The 18,422-nt window shown below is 44.8% G+C and overlaps 2 protein-coding genes across 8 annotated transcripts in view; one reads left to right on the top strand and one right to left on the bottom strand.

The window, feature by feature from the left end:
- PAN3 (poly(A) specific ribonuclease subunit PAN3) overlaps nucleotides 1–7,920 on the bottom strand; it is a 116,756-nt gene extending 108,836 nt beyond the window's left edge. For all 5 annotated transcript variants that reach the window (XM_065581383.1, XM_042842846.2, XM_008167435.4 and 2 more), the window contains exon 1: nucleotides 7,363–7,920. In XM_065581383.1, coding sequence (XP_065437455.1) covers nucleotides 7,363–7,774 — 412 coding nt within the window. In that variant the 5' untranslated portion in view covers nucleotides 7,775–7,920. The remainder of the gene's footprint in view (nucleotides 1–7,362) is intronic.
- Nucleotides 7,921–8,062: 142 nt separating this feature from the next.
- The window catches only part of FLT3 (fms related receptor tyrosine kinase 3), an 80,770-nt gene continuing 70,410 nt past the window's right edge, over nucleotides 8,063–18,422 (top strand). The window contains exon 1 of one of the 3 annotated variants that reach the window (XM_065581382.1): nucleotides 8,063–8,587. Coding sequence is in view for 2 of the 3 variants with exons in the window: in XM_065581381.1 (XP_065437453.1) it covers nucleotides 17,761–17,815 (55 nt within the window). In the remaining variant the exon portion in view is untranslated. Of the gene's footprint in view, nucleotides 8,588–17,673; nucleotides 17,816–18,422 lie in introns of those variants that run through there. The other 2 variants (XM_065581381.1, XM_008167421.4) reach the window with 2 other exon arrangements.

Here is an 18,422-nt window from a genome sequence, read left to right on the forward strand (position 1 = left end):
TAGTCTGAAACAAAGGTTTGGGAGAAGATGTTTCTGCTTGTTTTTAATCTTAAAAACAACAGAAATGTAAAATTTGTTCTTTCCTGGCTTTGCTCGAGGTCTCTCATATAGAGAGTTTTCTTATGGATTAATAAAAGGGACAGATGCGTTAATCTTTTACTAGGACAACCTTTCTCTCAAGTACTTGTGGCACCTTAGAGACTAACCAATTATTTGAGCATAAGCTTTCGTGGGTTACAGCCCACTTCTTCGGAGTGGTTAGTCTCTAAGGTGCCACAAGTACTCCTGTTCTTTTTGCGGATACAGACCAACATGGCTGCTACTCTGAAACCTCTCTCTCAAGTGTTTACTATGTATTGGCATTAAATAAGTGTTAAACATCTGTTATTCAAGGATGGAATATTCTCTTTGTTCCTAATGCTGTGCTGAAAAAATATCAGACTTCTGGAAAAGTAATATCCAGATTGAACCTTGTGTGTTGCCATCACTGCTTAAAATCCTAAATTATACCTATGTCTGCAATAAAAAGTATGTTTTTACAATGAGATGGCTATCTAGATTCAAAATCCCATTAGAGACAAGGAACAGATAGATTTTAACCTCAATGTAGGCTAGTCGAAATTAACCCTCTCACCCCACCCTGCCCCCAAGGGTTTAACTCAACTAGCTACTGTGAGATAAAAACTACAGTGGCTTGTTTCCTCTTGAATTTTACAGAGATAGCTATTGCAGTGTAAAAAAAATAAAATAAAAAAGAAATCTATTTTTGCAGCAGACACAAAGCTGGTGTGTGAGAGATGTCATTTAAAACTTAGGAAAATTGCTTTTAGCTTCATTAAAATATTATATTTGTAGGGCTTATATTTGACCTACTTTATTTTGTAGTGACATTTCTTCTATCTAGAAACAACCACCATATACCTGGGTTAAAAAACAACATTTGTGTACTGTTTAATGGCTCTCAAGTACAAGTTGTGCGCTTTATATTATGTGGTAAGTGATTCTATGTATTGTTACTACCACTGTTATAATCTTTTAACTCTAATATCCCTTCTATGCCTGTTTTTAATATAGCATTTCTCAAAGCAAGACTAAAACTAATTGCCTTTATTACAAACACTCCAACTTAGTGTTCAGGAATTTATTTACAACCAGAAAGGGAAAAAACAGAAAAACAAAATAAGCAAACTATACCCTACAACTGCTAATAGGAGAACTAATCTTCCTGTTCAATATTGCGAAATGTTCATACCATAGATGTGTCTAATCTAGACTGCAAGCTCCTTGGAGCACATGTAATTTCTTCCTTTTTATTTTTACAAAACCAGTAACACCTGAGCACTAAAATGGTGATAACAGAATTACTCTCTCTCTTTTGGCACCCACACTCTATAGCAATTACTCAATCCTCACACCTTCAAAATATGTTCTCTCCAAGTGCTTTCCAAACACTGAGTCTCTTCAGGATATACCGCATCAAAATTCTGATGAAAAGAAAGTAACAGAGGACTATTAAGAATATACAAAATTTAAAGTGTGGGTATCTAAAGGTTATTTTTTTCTTTTCGGAGGGAAGACAGTAAAAATGTTCTGCTGCTTAAGCTTACTATTGGTATTTTCCTGTCCTTATGGTGAGGAGGGACAGCCATTAACCATACAGAGTTGGTTCATATTTATGACATATAAGTACTTAAAACATCCAACCTGACTATGGTTTGTACAATCCATGACCAGGGCCTGACTCTTAAGTTTATATTTCATTTCCAAAACTAAATTCTCAGCAAAGAATGTTCAGGAACAGAATGCTTTAACTAGATGACTAAAACGATTTACTCTTCTGAAATCTGTGAAAGTACAAAGCAGCAAGATGACTTCAAAATTCAGCCACACAAAAACAAAGGCAATGTGATTAGTGCTCCTTTAACTCCTTATGGATTGTACTAAAATACACACACTAGGCAGCCTAGCCCATCTCATCAGCAGTGCAGGACGGTTTCCGGCTACCTTTTCTAGGGTATGTCTACACTGCTGACTAAGCCCACATCTGTGGGACCCAGACTTGGTAACATGCTGTTTCCAAGCCCTCGGTTGAGTGTCCACACTGCACTGTAAACCTGAGCTTACAATTGCTGGACCTGGGTCTCTCAGCCCCGCTAACAGGTCTATACAAGGGCCTTCTGACTCAGGTCTGCAGCTTGACCTGCATCCAGACTGCAAAATGAAAGGGTCTGGACATGAGTCACAGCGGGATTTGGGCTCTGACACCACACACACCCACCCACCCAGGGTCCTAAGACTGGATCCTGAGTGCTTGTTGACCCGAGTCACACTGATGTGTGTGGACTGATGAGAGGCTTGGGCTCAAAGCTGAGTCAGAGTCCAGGCTAAGAGTGCAGTGTAGATGTACCCCTAGCATCATGATCTATTTTTGTATGTTGCAGGAAATGGAGCTTCCACCACTTCCCTTGGAAGCCTGATCATCTCACTGCCCAGATGTTTCTCCTGATTATCCTAAATTTTTCCCCTCTTAATTTTAATCCCATTACACCAAGTTATAGTATCATGCATAACTACAGAACTGGCTCCATCTTTGGGCCTCTCTTTCTTTCATTCCACCTTTTTCTTTGCATAGTGTCATACACTCAGTTCTTAAAGCTACCATTCTCTACGAAAACAGAATTTCTTGAACTAGCTTAATTTGTTTAAAGTAACGGTATGCATGGTCCCTACAGTGCTGTTGTAGTGTTGCCCCTATGGTGGCAGCAGCTGCTTACTGCTACTATCACAGTAAGCTTGAAAATGTGTAGTTTGCTGGCTGTAAGAGCAGCAGCACTATGATGATCAGGCCAGCCTGTTGTGATCCCGGTCTCCAAGCTCCTTTCCACCTCCAGATCATGGACAGTCGGAATTATCAACCAGTGCTGCAATGGAGGGACCTAGAGCAGCTCTACTACCTCAAGTGTTGTGGGCAAGTTAAATTTTGTTCTACTTTTATTTTTTAACCGGAAGTGTCCTACAGAGAATTCGAGGAAGGATTTTCTTGATAAAGAATAAGGACAAGGAAAAAGGAGCATTGAGAGGACAAGACCAGAATAGGGTTAAGAAGGAAGAGGACACCAAGGCCTGGTCTACACTACACAGTTAAGTATCAGAGGGGTAGCCATGTTAGTCTGAATCTGTAAAAAGCAACAGAGGGTCCTGTGGCACCTTTAAGACTAACAGAAGTTAGTGTAGTAACAGAAGTTAGTCTTAAAGGTGCCACAGGACCCTCTGTTACTACACAGTTAGGTTGATATAAAACAGCTTACATCAACCTAAATATGTCAGTGTACACAACACAGCCTTGCTCCACCAATGTCAATGCCCTACTACACCAACATAATAACGCCACCTCCACAGAGTTGTAGGGCTTATGATGGTGCAGTTAGGATGACGCAGTGTCTGTGTAGATGCTGGGTTACTTACATTGACTGTTTGCGGTCTTCTCAATTTCAGAGCTCCATGAAGCCTTGAAACAGATAAGAAAACCGGGCAGCTAGAGCCCAGCTGACCCTGGGAAGGTGAGAACCCTGGGAGGCAGCTGGACTCCCGGTGGGGAGCTGCGTGGGGCTGAGAGCCCTAGCTTTCAGCCCCCCAACACTGCCCCTCTTCAGTCGGTAGAGGTACTCTGGTGTGGAGGCGCACCACCAACAGAAGGAGAGTAGTGTGGACCTAACATAGGTCCACTCAAGTCCATAGTGTAGACATGGCCCTAGACTTGGGAATAAGGAGAACTAGAGCTCAGTCAACCCGATAGTAGCAGTACCACTGTTCTCACGGCCAGCTCCTTGCATGCGCAGACCTAACACCACAGCAGCATGGTGCTGCTGTCATGGCAGAGCTATGAAAGCAGATATAGCTCCCTATGTTTTTACTTTTGAGATACTCAACTATATTTAAACACGAGATGAAAGACGATTAAGAACATTTTTAACTATTACAATATTTTATAGTAAAAAGCATCCAAAGGAGTTAGCAGATAATTTTAATAGCTCCTACACCACCATCTTTACTAGCATATAAAAATTACACACACAAAAACTACATTAAAAGAATATTATGGTCGCAAAGTCAAGCACTCAAAAGTTAGGAAATGCCAGAATTAAAGTTGCCATGACCCAGGGATGTACTCATAATGATAGTTTTTGAATATACGATCACATGCTATTTTTTCCATGGGACCTCTGCCTCCGTCAGTGCACAGGGTGACCGCTCCAGGGAATGAACCAGGGCTGTGTAGACTAGACTGTCTGTAGGACACCTGTTTCAGTTGTTGCAGAAGATGAAAGGTGTGTAGGAAATGAGGCAGGGGACGAAGAGAACGAATGGTCACATGTTTAAGGCAGTCGAATGCTGCCCTGAAGAACTGGATTTATCCCTATGTCAGAATTTCTAACAGTGGGCAAGCCACGCAAGACAAAATTTTCCACAGGTGGTCACTAACTGTCCTCATGTTTAGATGCCCAGCTTGAGATCCTGGGGTCTGATTTGCAGAAGTGCCGAGTACTCACAGATGCAATTAAAATCAGTGGGAGCTGTGTTTTGAACAAATAAAGCACTTAAGAACGTCCCACCTGAAAATCAGGTTTCTCAGATTAGGCACCCAAAATTATTGGATGATTGTGACCTTGATCCTCTACACCTCAGCTCCCCATCTGTGAAATGGGGATAATACTCCCTCACCTCACAGGGGTGTTGTGAAAATAAACAAACATTTGTTGTGATTTCAGATACTATAGGGGTGAGCGAGGCAGAAAGGCCCATTAGGAAATTAATAATTCTGTATTCAGAGGAGAGTTTAAATAGTGTGTGTAATAAATAAGCTACTGAATAGGAGATCATTCAATTAGCACTGCCCATTCTGTGCTCTTGCATTTGAACCAGGTGGCTTCCTCCTCCACACTGCCTGGGACTCAGCAGGAGAAGTAATGAGGGCATAGAAACAAGTCTGCCATCTCTCAGTTCCTGTGTCTGGGGCCACAGGAGCTGCAACTACAAGGAAAGTCCTACTCAGTCGCCACTGCCCTGGGCTGGAGCATGCTCAGTACACACAAAATCTTCAGAGAATGTAGCAAGTAAATTCTCAAGTCCATACTGAACGTATGCAGTGAAATTTTTAAAGGCTTATAACTTGGCATTTCTTCCCCCTCACAAGAACAGCAAAAGAGACATCTCACCCAAAGGAAACCCTCCTGCCAAATTTCAACTCCTGCTCCAATCCTGGCCACACTAGTGCTTCTTCAAAAAATTCTTACATCCTTTCTTTAACATTGGAAAAAGAGTGCGTTTTTCCCCAAACTGTTCTGACAAATGGCTGAACCATTTTTGCTGAAGCTTTCCCCCAAAAAAAAATTCAAACGGAGGTGGTAACTGGCTTCAAAAAGTTCAGTTCCACACGTTAAAGTTTGGCAAAATTATAAGAAACTGAAAACAGGGTCTTATATGGGAAAACATTGGGCAATCTTAACCATAGATGGTGCTACCCTCTCCTCCTGTAAGAGTACATATGATAGTACTACATTCCTATGTTTGTCAATCTCATATGAACTACCTAGATAGCACTGCTCAATGGAACAGGCTCACCATAGTAAATATGAGCAACCTTGAAACTTGGCAAGTAGTTATAATTTATTGTTAGATACAAAAGCAACAAAGTTCATTAGTAGAGAGGTCTAATACCATGAACAAACTTGCCATCTGTCAGCTATATCTACAGCGTCCATCACTATCTGAATTTCAGAAAAGTACCATGAAAACATTTGATAGTTAGAAGTCATTTCATGCGAATAAACATTAAGCTTATGCCACAAACCCATAATGCAACCAAATGTAGTGTACTAATTTAAAAGGGCATGACAATCTTTTTTAAAAAGCCTCCACAACTAAGAAGATTTTGCTATGCTAAGTGCTGCTGCAACTACAGACCAAGTCACTTACAGAAAACTAGCTTTGTAAGTCTCAAGAGCACAGCTAATAAAGCTCAAGTATAGTGAGTGCATCACTGATAAATGACAGTAACTCCGCTTAATATAGAACTCAGGCACATGCAATTCTCACTTTTTTGAGGGGAAGGAGGAAGAGACTTATTTTGAAATACTAAAAAAAAAAAAAAAAGTAATGCCATCTGAGGATGAAGGGCTATACTATGAGTGTATCAGTTGGGAAATTTAAGATACCCATCAAAAGAATCTCATTTAAAAACTGTACCAACTTGACCACCCTACAAAGCTACTAGTGAAATAGCTTCTTCATGCTAGTCTCTCTTCCAGCAGAACCCTTAAGCAGAAAGCTTTGAGTATCCTGTTTTGACTCCAATACAAAAACCCTTTACCTGCTGCTGTACGCATGCTCCCTGTTTTGCCTACATACTTTTGGATGTCCCTGATGTCAGCCAGAAAGTATTTGAGTAAGCGTCTGTTAATTAGTAAAAAAAAAAAAAATTAACAGATTCCAAATATGAAAAACTGGGAACTGAGGCACCATCAGAGGAGATTAGGAGTTTTGTGCACCTACACTGGTTTGGGGGGGACAATATAAAGAGGAAAAAGATATGAAAAGCAGCAGGTCATTTCAAAGCATCTGTGAACAAATTAAACCAGTTTCCCTTTACACAGTGCCAAGCTGCTCGCACTGAATCTCCCCAACCACCAACCTCAGCCATCACATTTACTTCCCGGCTCTTTGAGCTCTGGTCAAGCGAAAAATTCTATTTGCTTCTGGTACTAACCACAACATGCTAGGTGTTTTACCAAAGGGCATTCACGCATTTCTGCCACCCACCAAACCCACTGCATACCTAACCAGCATCCACAGGGGAGACCCTGGTTAGGGATGGAGGGGGGTGGGCTTATGGAGATACCAGGGAGGGTATCCCCCGTGGATGGTGGTTAGGGATACAGGAGGGTGATAGGGGTTACCAGGGAAGGTGTCCCCTGTGGATGTTGGTTATGTATGCTGGGGGATACTGGAAAGGGTCTCCCCCATGAATGCCACCCCCCTGCTTCCCTAACCAACATCCACAGGGGACACCTTCCCTGGTAATCCCCATCACCCTCCTGTATCCCTAACCACCATCCACGGGGGATACCCTCCCTGGTATCCCCATCTCCTGCCTCTCTAACCAACACCCGCGAGATACACACGCTGTCTGCCTCCTCCTCCTCGCTCTAGCCGTGGGGGGCACCTCTCCCAGCATCCCCAGTCCCCTCCCCCGCCCGGGGGCAGGACGGGCTGCCCGGCCCTGTCCCTGCCAATTCCCACCAGCCGGGACCCGGCCCTGCTGCCGGGACCGGGCCGTTGTCTCTTTCCCTCGCCCGCACTCACTCGCCAGCCGCGGTCCATCCAGCCCCCCGCCGCCTCCTCCTCCGCCGGCGCCGTGGCTGCCCCCCAGCTCGGCCTTCTTAGGCCCCACCGCCGCCGCCGCTCCGGGTGCTGCCCCGTGCGGGTAGCCGGGCCCGGCGGCGGGGACGCTGGGGCCGGGCAGGCCGAGCGGGAGCCCCCCGAGGGCGGGCGGGGGCCCGGGGCAAGCGGGGGCGGCGCCGGGCTCCTCATGCAGGAACTGGCACTCCTCCCCGTAGAAACAGGTCTTGTCCTTGGCGTAGTAGCGGCAGAACTTCAGCTTCAGCCCCGCGCCGGGGGCCGGGACTGGGACCCCCACCGCCCCGACCCCCGCCGGGGCCCCCGCCACCGGAGACGGGCCCGCCGGGGACGGGCAGGGGAGGCCGCCGCTGTTCATGGCAACGCCGCCAGCCTCAGCACCATGGGGAGGGGCCGCGGGAGCCGCCGCCGTCACCCGGAGCTCCGACTCCGGAAGGGGGGAGCCGGGGGCGCGACTGTGCTTCTCTTAAAGGGGCCGCGCGGCTCAGCCCGCCGGGAGAGAGGGGCGGAGGCGGCTCGTCAATGGGCCCGGGCCGGGGCTTGTTTATTCCATTTTCCTCTTCCTGAGCGGACGCCCCGCTGCGCATGCGCGGGAGAAGGGTGTTCTGGGTAATCCAGGACGAGCGAGGCGCTGGGGGACCCGGGCAGAGGGTCTCGCGCAAGCCTAGCGCGGGGGGAAGGGGCGCGCGCCTCTCGCCAGTGACATCTCCCCGCGCGTGGCAGCTCCGGGACACGGGGGACGGACCCTCCCCCGGGCATCCCCGGCCGTCTCGTGCCAGCTGGAAACACCTCCCAAGAGGCCGCAGCCTGAGCTGCTGCCCTCGCCCCGCGCATTCTGCTGCCTCTGAGGGAAACCATGTGAAAGCATCAAGGCCCTCGCAAGTGACGAGTAGCTCAGAGGCTGGCTGTTGTGCAGCCAGGGCTGTGTTCACGCCTCCTCCATTGGTGGCTGCAAAGCCCCCCGCGCTCAGTAAAGAATAAGTAGCCATTGATCAGCATCAGGGTGCTCGTGTAAGGCAAACAAACAAACCAGGGAGGCGCTTGCAATGTCAGGGAGGGGTGCCGCAGCCCTCACGCCTGTGGGTGAGTTCTCCGGCCTGTGTTGTTATCTGGGAGGTCAGACTAGATTATCATGCTCCACCACCTTTCAGCATAGTTTACTTGTAGCTAGGTAAGTAATGGTTTAAAACACAGCTTCCTTCTGATGGTTTGTTGACATAACATGTGAAATCCTGGCCTTGTTCAAGTAAATGGGAAACCCCCAGCTGATGCCACTGGAATTTTATCATTTACTTCAGTGGAGCCAGGATTTCACTCATCACCTTCAAACGTGGCACTGATTCAAAACGCATTTAGGGGGAAAAAAACCTTTCTGTGATATCTCTACTGTATTCTGTAGCTAAATCCGCTTTCAAAATATGTACCCTCAAGGAAAGTGTACCATGTTACCAGTTTTCTTCACTTGCATTCCACCAGACAGACAGGAGAGAGGCTGCCTTGGCCACACTTCTGGCTTTAAAATTATGAATTTGTGAATACTCTCATTGATCTCAAATGAGGCAGGTGAGGTGAGGGCTGTAGGATTGGACCCCTCAAATGCCACAGATGGCAAAAGTATTAAATTTAGAATTATTACCAAGTGACAGAAAATGAGACATATTATGGTGGTAGCAAGGTAATTCAACAAGAAAATCCAGGGTTTTCCATTTTCCATGATACGCAGGTATGGCTAAATATTTGGTATTTTTATACAATATATGGCCTGAAGAAAAATATATTCTGATGATAACTTTAAACGTATATATAAATTACATTATTTGTGTGCAGTGCAGCCATGTCTGTCCCAGTATATTAGAGAGACAAGGAGGGTGAAGAAATATCTTTTATTGGACCAACTTCTGTTGGTGAGAGAGACAAGCTTTTGAGCCACACACAGCTCTGCATCTTGCCTCTCTCACCAACATGTTGGTCCAATAAAAGATACTACCTCACCCACTTTGTCTTTCATTGTTATTTATAAACATCTTGTGCTATTGTCTGTTCTAACTCAGTAGGCTACCACATATTGCGTCATGATATCAATTTTTAATCAGAACTCCCCATTTTAACCAATGGCCCTTTGTTAGTCTTGTAGACACTGTCCTCAAATTCTAATATATTATTTTTAAAGGAACTAATACAATGTGTATATAACAATGAGAATATCTCATGTTCTTTCACTAATGTATCCCTCCTCCCTTTCTTCCCCATTTCTTTACAGCCAAACCTTGCTGTGTTTTCTCTTATTTAAACTAAGATCTCCTGCCAGGGACCTGTCATTTCTTAATTGCCTGAAAACACCATGTACAACTATGACATTGTGTAAATACTAATATTGTGAGGCTGTTTCTGCAATGTCTGTTCTCCTTTGTAGATTAAAGGTGGGAGTTTGGACACACCCTCATTTTGAGTTTCATGACAGGATTTGGAAAATATTTCCAAAAGCATAACTTTAAATTTCATGTTGAAAAACAAACAACAAATTCCTTCTTCACAGATGTTTGAAAACTGACTTAAAATTAATGCAAAATAAGGGATTCTCCCTTTGGATGAGCGAGACTCGGCAAACTTGCCATTTTAAAAGCGTGTTTAAAGACTCTAGGGATGGAGAATTTTGTTGTGTGGGTTTTCAGTGAGTCATTTGCAATCTCAAGAATTTTTAAAAGTCTTCCTCAATCAGACTGTCTCCACAGTTTGTGACACAATCCTTGCAATTATATATATAGCAGAAGAATCCCCATATTTTTAAGCACCATGGATATTATGTTGGTAAGAAAAACATTTACTGTGGAATTAAGATCCCTTTTTGTCTTGCTTAGACTCATTATTATAAAAAATAGAAAATCAGGGGCTGCAATCAAGATGCTTTGACAGTTTGTACGAAAAGAGATTTTCAAGAATGAGTGGGATTTTAAATGTCACATTGAAACAAATCAAAATACTCCCTCATCACATAAAGACTTTAAAAACTTTTTAAAAAGCTGTCTTAAAATGAAACCTCAGACCACAGTTCTAGCAATTAGCATTATTGGTATGACTTTTTCAGGTGGTTGCAAACCAAGGGAGAGCAAATGAATTGCTTGGTTGAAGAGGTTGGTCAGAAAGATGGGCAAGATCCAGGCCCATCCTATCCAATGTGTCATGGTTCTATTATTTGCTTATTATATGGTGATCAAGTCATAGTCACTGTAAATGTCTCTTTGTGGAGTGCAACCACAAACACACCTGCTCTGTGAGATTTGCAGCTCACTGGTGTTCACTGGAGTCCCCATTCAATTAATGACATCTGGGTTCAGTCCTTGCCTGGGTCAGCTCCTGCTGCAACCAGTCCCTGGTCTGAGAACACCAGGTAGTGCCAGAGTACTGCCCACTCGCTGGTGAGGTAATCTACATACTGTACATCCATGGGGATGTTAGACCATGTCCAAATGGAAGGATAAAGTTGTCTGTTGGGGATCAGTACAAGTTGGCTAACCCAATTGTATTGGAGTGGGATGTTATTCATTTTAACCAGCTTCTAGGGAGTTTTCAGAGATTCCCCTCTCAGAAGCTGTGGGATTTCCAGTCCTATTAGGGGAAACCAGCCTACCATTGTGAGTCAGATCGGGACAGATGAGGCTCCCCTCGACTGAGGGAGATTCTCCTGTTGTTCAGGAATATCTAGAAGACCATTATGAACAGCATTACGCCATGCGGTACTTTCAGCAAGACATCAAATTTCTAACAGGGCTGTAACTTTATGATTGAACCACAGAGAATGAGTAATGCAAATAACATCCTGAGTCAGGCATATGACCTAGTGGGTTTTGGCAGATTTCACTCACACTGGAATCACTAGAGAAAATAGCTTTCTCCAGGCTCTAAGGGTTTTTGCACCATGGCTTTTTGAATACAGGGAGCTCCTGTGACAAGGTTTGAGCTTGCAGAAGGATGTGCAAACATCTTTTACCTCAAATGACTATCCACTACATGACAGTAGGTAGGTGGCTCTACCTTGTTAGCAGGTATTGGAACCTGACCAGGAGTTGCAGTTTAATTGCTACTGATTCTCTGGGGCAGTTGTGATTAATTAGATTCCATCATGAATATAATAAGAGAAGTGGGATTAGCTAGGATTTATGACAGGACCTAATGGCAAGAATCCTAGAAGGGGAAGAACCCAAGGAGAAAGCTTAGATAGACCTACCAAGCTTAAGGAGAAGGTGCACGTTGTGGATTGTGTTGTGTTATTTTGGATTTACAATTTTGTTAATAAAGCCAGGTTCTAGGAGGCGTGATGTTTTGACTCTACAGCAACAGTGTAGCTCTTATTCAGTGCTGGGAAAGGACTCCAACCTCTTAAAATGTTCTAGCAAATATTTTTGATTGGGTATTTCACATTGCTATGTTCTGCTACCAATGTCACCTGTAAATGGCTTTGACATTTAGGGATCAATCTCTTATAGGCTCGTGTGGTGACTTCGCTGCCCAACATCTGACTGAAGCAGTGGAAGAGTGTTATTTTGTGACAGGTCTGATTAGAGAGTCTGATAACATTTGCACACAGGCCATTTGGTATCTTTTTTTAATTAAGTACAAAATTACTACATCAGTATCCACCTAGCCGAATACATCTACATCTGTGATTCAAAATCCTGACTACTGTACTCAATGAGAAGGGAAAGTCAATAACAGAAAACACAGCAATGGCTGAAGTGTTAAAGATCTTTTTTGTATCAGTTTGCACCAAAACAGTTAGCAGTGACTGGACAACTAACATAGTGAACATCAGTGTAAATGGGGTAAGCTCTGAGGCTAAAATAGGGAAAGAACAAGTTAAGAATTAGGTGTCTTCAAGTCAGTAGGACCTGACAAAAATACACTGGGACCTGGCTGAAGAGATCTCTGAGCCATTAGCAATTATCTTTGAGAATTTGTATAAGATGGGTAGAGATAGTGGAGGACAGGAGAGGTCCCAGAAGACTGGAAATGGGCAAATTAGTTCCTGCTTATAAAAAGGGAAATCAGGACAACCCAGGAATCAGTCAGTTTAACATTGTTACCTGGAAAGACAATGGAACAAATAATCAATTTGTAAGCACATAGAATATAATAAGGTGATAAATAACAGTCAACATGGATTTGTCAAGAACAAATCATATCAAACCAACCTAATATCGTTCTTTGACAGGGTAACAAGACTTCTGGATGTGGGGAAGCAGTAGATGTGAGGTATCTTGACTTTAGTAAGGTTTTTGATCCTGTCTCACTTGACCTTCTAAGCAAATTGGAGAAACAGCCTAGACCAGCGTTTCTCAAATGCAGCCACAGTGGCGACATGTGGCCACCAGGGACTTTTCTTACAGCCACAACCTCCTGGGTGGTGACTGGGAGGTGGTGAGAAGCAGTGGGCCACCAGCAGGAGTTGGTCCCTGCCACCTTCTGGAGCCACAAACACTATAGGAGCAGGCAACCAGTGTGAGTTCCCCACCTTCCTAGGGGCGGTGTGGCTTGGGCTTTGGGCTTCATTCCTGGGGTGGTGGGCAGCAGGCTCTGGCCATGCAATGGTGGGCTTCATCCCCCAGCGCAGGGCTTTGGGCTCTGGCCCTGGGCTCATTCCCCCCACGTCATCCCTGGGCCCTGCTGCCTCCTCCATCCCTCAGTCGTGCAGCAGGACCCCAGGATCCAGCCCCGAACTCACCTCCCACATCACTCCGACCCCCACTACCTCTTTCAGCCCCCCCATCACCCTTTGCCCTCCTTACCCACCTCCCATCCAGGGTTTTATTGGTCTCCCACCTTGCCAGGGATGAGTAAGTCTGCTGTGAAAAGTGATATTAACAAATATACAAATATCGCTTTTCACAGTAGCAGACTTACTAGCTAGCAAAAAAATTTTTTAATCAACCAAAAAAAGCAAAACACGCAAAGCACCTTATTTGTGTTTCTATTCTGTTTACATCCAGTAAAGATTAGAGACAACTGTACATTCTTTTTATTATTGAGTCTGCAAAAAAACCCTACATAAATAAATTACTATGATTTGGACATGGATATGTGCATATTTATTGGTTTTTCCTAAAGTTAATTAAGTATTTAAGGAAAAATTGTCAGAGCGGCCACCAAAAAATGTATTGTGAGAACCCCTGGCATAGATGAACCTTCTATATGATGAGTGCACAACTGACTGGAAAACAGAGAGTAGTTATCAATGGTTCACAGTCAAGTTGGAAGGACATATCAAGTGGGGTCCCACAGGGATCTGTCCTGGGTCCAGTTCAATGAATATCTTCATAAATGATTTGGATAATGGCTTAGAGCAGTGGTTTTCAACCTGTGGTCCATGGACCCCTGGGATTCTGCAGACTATGTCTAAGGGTCTGCAAAAGAATTACCCACAGAAGAGAGGTTTTTAACTGTTGGATTCCTGAGGGTCCGCAGATTGTCTAAGATTTCCAAAGGGGTCCACGCCTCCATTCAAAGTTTTTTCGGGGTCCGCAAATGAAAAAAAGTTTAAAACCACTGGCTTAGAGCGTACACTTATAAAGTTTGCAGATAATACCAAGCTGGGAGGGGTTGCAATTGCTTTGGAAGACAGGATTAGAATTCAAATTGATCTTGAAAAACTGAAGAAATAGTCTAAAATAAATAGGAAGAAATTCAATAAGGACAAATGCAAAGTACTCCACTTAGGAAGGAATAATCAATTGCACACATACAAAATAGGAAATGACTGCCTAGAAAGGAGTACTGCAGAAAAGGGTCTGGGGGTTACAGTGGGTCACAAACTAAATATGAGTCGACAATGTAATACAGTTGCAGAAAGAACGAACCTCATTCTGGGATGTATTAGCACAAGTGTTGTAAGCAAGACATGAGAAATAATTCTTCCACTCAGCACTAATAAGGCCTCAGTTGGAGGAACTCTTGCCAGTTCTAGGAACCACACTTCAGGCAAGATGTGGACAAATTGGAGAAAGTCCAGAGGAGAGCAACAAATATGATTAAAGTTCTAGAAAACATGACCTATGAGGAGAGACTGAAAAAACTGGATTTGTTTAGTCTAGAGAAGAATGGGGGGGGGGGGGGGAATGATGATAGTCTTCAAATACATGAAAGGTTGTTATAAAAAGGAGTGTGGTAAATTGTTCTCCTTATCCAATGAGGATGGGACAAGAAGCAATGGAACAAATTACAGTCTTAGGGAGATTGTGGAAAACTCTGTCCTTGAAGGTCTGGGATGATCTAGATAATACTTAGTCCTGCCTCAGTGTAGGAGACTGGACTAGATGACCTATTGAGGTCCCTTCCAGTCCTATGATTCTATGATATGAATCTCTTTCCTCTGCACATTCCACAGAAACAGATGGTAGAGTGATTGAGACAGTGTGCGAAAGCCATCCTTTTAGGAAGGGTGGGAGGAGGCAATTGGGGAGGATGTGTTTGGGGCATAGGTGGATGGGGTTTGGTAGCAGGATGGATGGGGAAGGTGTGTGTTGAGTTGTGAAAGGTACCAAGAGCAACTGTAGGACTGGAAGGGACTTCAATAGGTCATCTAGTCCAGTCCCCTACACTGAGGCAGGACTAATGTGTTGAGGTAGAGGAGGTGAACGCCATAAAAGTTAGTTGTCATAATTAAGACTATGTTTTAGTCATGGATATTTTTAGTAAAAGTCACGGACAGATCACGGGCAGTAAACAAAAATTCACGGCCCATGACCTGTCCATGACTTTTACTAAAAATACCAGTGAATAAAACTTGGGGGGGGGAGCTGCCTGGGGACCCCGCAGGTGCTGGGGGAGGACGACCCGGCTGCTTGAGCGGGGGCAGGCGCTGGTGTGCGGCCCAGGACCCTCACTCGTGCTGGGGGGTGGGGTTGGCAGGGCCGGCAGGCTCCCTATCTGGCTCCGTGCCTACCCCACAGCAGCAGCAGAGTTTGGGTGTAGGAGTGGGTTGGGACATGGGATGGGGTGAGGCGGGCGCTGGGCGGCGCTTACCTGAGGGGGCTCCCCGGAAGCGGCAGCATCCCCCTCACTTAGCTGCTAGGCGGAGGTGTGGCCAGGCAGCTCTGCTGCACGCTGCCTCCACCTGCAGGTACCACCCCTGCAGCTCCCATTGGCCACAGTTCCCAGCCAATGGGAGCTGCGAAGCCAGTGCTCTGGGTAGAGGTAGCATGCAGAGCTGCCTGGCCACGCCTCTGCCTAGCATCTGAGTGAGGGGAATGTCACCGCTTACGGGGAGCTCCCAAGGTGAGCGCCACCCAGAGCCCACCTCACCCATCCCGTGCCCCGTCCCACACCCAAACTCTGCTGCTGGGGGCGGGGATGTGGTGGCCTGAGACTGCCCCAGCAGCGGCCGGTGCACCTGGTGCAGGGACTGCCTGAGCTGCCCTTGAGCCAGGTGCACCGGCTGCTGCAGAAATCAGAGGTCACGGAAAGTCATGGAATCTGTGACCTCCCTGACAAACTCGTGGCCTTAGTCATAATCTGTAGTGGTGTTCCGCAGTTTGCAATACCTTCTCTAAGTTACCAGGAATCCTATGTTTTCTTTCCCGCTTTAGAGATCTTTTTCTTTCACACTCATCAGACTATCTCCCTCTCTCCTCTTCAAATCTCTTCAGCTTCCCATTTCCCATCACATCATGTTTAAACTTGTTTTCATTTCAGCATCAGAACCCAACATAATTGCCCCAGTCTACATCTCCAACCTAGTCTTTTTAACACATTGCTGGCTCTGCTTTGCCAGTGACATCAACCTCAATGCTCTGTTCACCCACTTCTGCAATTGTCTCTGTGACATTTTCTATGCAATCCTCAATGTGTAAAATGCCTTCCCTGTTCCGGTCCATCAAGCTACTACACTCTTTTCATTTAAATCCCTCCTAAAGGGTCATTTTCCATGATGCCCATAAGAAATTATTCAACCAATATTAATAGCAAAAAATCCTAGTCATTGCTTCTGCTGGGTTTCATTGCGCATACTAGCTACACTGAGTCTGTCTTGCTTAGACTGTAAGCTCTTTGGGGCAGGGATTGTCTGTATTTTGTGTCTTGTACAGTGCCAAACATATTGTTACTGCTTCATAAATAATAAATAAAATAAGAATAAAATGAAGAATAATGAGAAGTTCTGGAACTACACCACCCCCCTCACTCCAACAATGAGTTATGATATGGGCGCCCTACCTGAGGCAAGCCGCTTTAATTAGCCAAGCTCCACCTTTCCAGCTATTGCCAATCGACAGGGCAAATTACAGGAGTAATTGAGCTACAATATCAGATGCATATGTGAAGAAAGATATGGAGGTGTGATTTAGAGACTAGAGCAAAGGACCAGGATAGGCTAACAGTGAGGGCCTCCACTTTTAGATAGAATGACTCACTAACTCACTGTGAGAGTGGGCAAGTCAGGTGACCTTTTTTTTTACTCTAGAAGACAATCAAGCTGTAAAGCAAGCCATACTAGGTCCTCACAGCTGCTGTATCTAAGTTTGAGCTTTTCTGTGGAAATTAATAGCTTCCTACACCCACCCACACAAACTGCTGCTTTACTCCTGTTCCAGCTCCACTTTCATTGGTAACAAATTTTAATAAAAATATTAGAAACACAAGAACAGAAACTTCTCATTAAGAGTTTTAAACTGAGCAAGTCAGCTGATAGATTCTGACGAACAAAGTCAACCATCTGGAAGGGGCTGTTTTAAAGTTTTCTCCCTCTTGTGATGACAAATGTTGCTGCGTATTTCCATGAGACATTTAGAATCTCACTCGGATTTTTGCTTTGAATCTTCCTCTTTCGGATTGTTATCACAGCTTGAATGATGCACCTCCCTAAAGACACCAACAAATTACGCGGACTTTCAGCCATAGACTGAGCAGCAGAAACTGCATTTGCTTCAAAAATTGGATTGTAATTAAATGGCCAAAAGTCAGCTCTGTCCAACCTGCCCTGGTATATTTTTATCAACACTTATGAGCTAAGGATTAAGGGAACACAAGAGAGAGAAATACAGTGGCACTAACAGATATCTAGTCTGGTTCACATAATACAGCTCCTTCTGCAATGATCCTTGCAACAGAAGGAAGAGGCTCCCGGTCCCTCAGAGAGGCCCCTTATCCCCCGTCACAGCCATTTCCTTCGGGTGCAGGTCTCAGTTATATACATTCTTGGGCCTTCAGCTTTTGAAGAAGTGGTTTCATGGTGTAAAGGTTTGTGGTCACTGACGCGCACCCTTAAGAGAGCCACCTGCTGCGCTCAGTTTCACTCAGTTGGGTCTGGGGACTGCAGGCTCCAGTCAAGCAGGAGAGTCTCCGGCACCAGCAACCATGAGACCAGACCAAGCCAGAACCTGCGCCAGCAGCAGCCCTCTTCAGCTGTTTGGTAAGGGCACACCTAGCACAAAGCCTCCTCCAGTCCTCCCTTACTATTATCTGATTCCTTTCTCCTTTTTTTCTCTCACTTCTGCATCCCCACTCTCTCCCTCTGTCTATCCTCTCCTGCCTCTCTTCTCTTTTCCCTCCCATGGCTCTTTCCCTCAGTCTTTCCTGCCCATCTCCTTTGACCTCCCTCTCATTCTCTTCCCCTCCTTTCTTCTCTTCCTTGCATGCTGTTCTCTCTCCCTCTCCTCTCCACCTTCACAATCTCCCCCTTCCCCATCCCCTTTTGGATTTTACTCTCAGTGCACCCAAATTCGTCTCATGTACAAGGAAAGAGTTCAGACTTAATGACAAAGTGGTTGTTTTCCAGTGTAAAGAATGCAAATACTGACTTATTCGGATTGTTTTAAGCAATATGGGGCAATTTCTTAGCTAATGGAATACCATGGCAGAGTAAGACTTAATATTGCATTTGTGGGTTATTTGGTGGTTGTTTTAGAGTAAATTATGTTGTTTTGTATTTTTGGGTGTAAATGGAAGAACACATCATATTAAAATGTAGCAACATCTACCTGATTCATTGTTATTGCAAAGCTTTTAGTTTGTAAAGA

Source organism: Chrysemys picta, chromosome 1 (assembly GCF_011386835.1).
Source record: "Chrysemys picta bellii isolate R12L10 chromosome 1, ASM1138683v2, whole genome shotgun sequence".
Lineage (NCBI taxonomy): Eukaryota > Metazoa > Chordata > Testudines > Emydidae > Chrysemys > Chrysemys picta.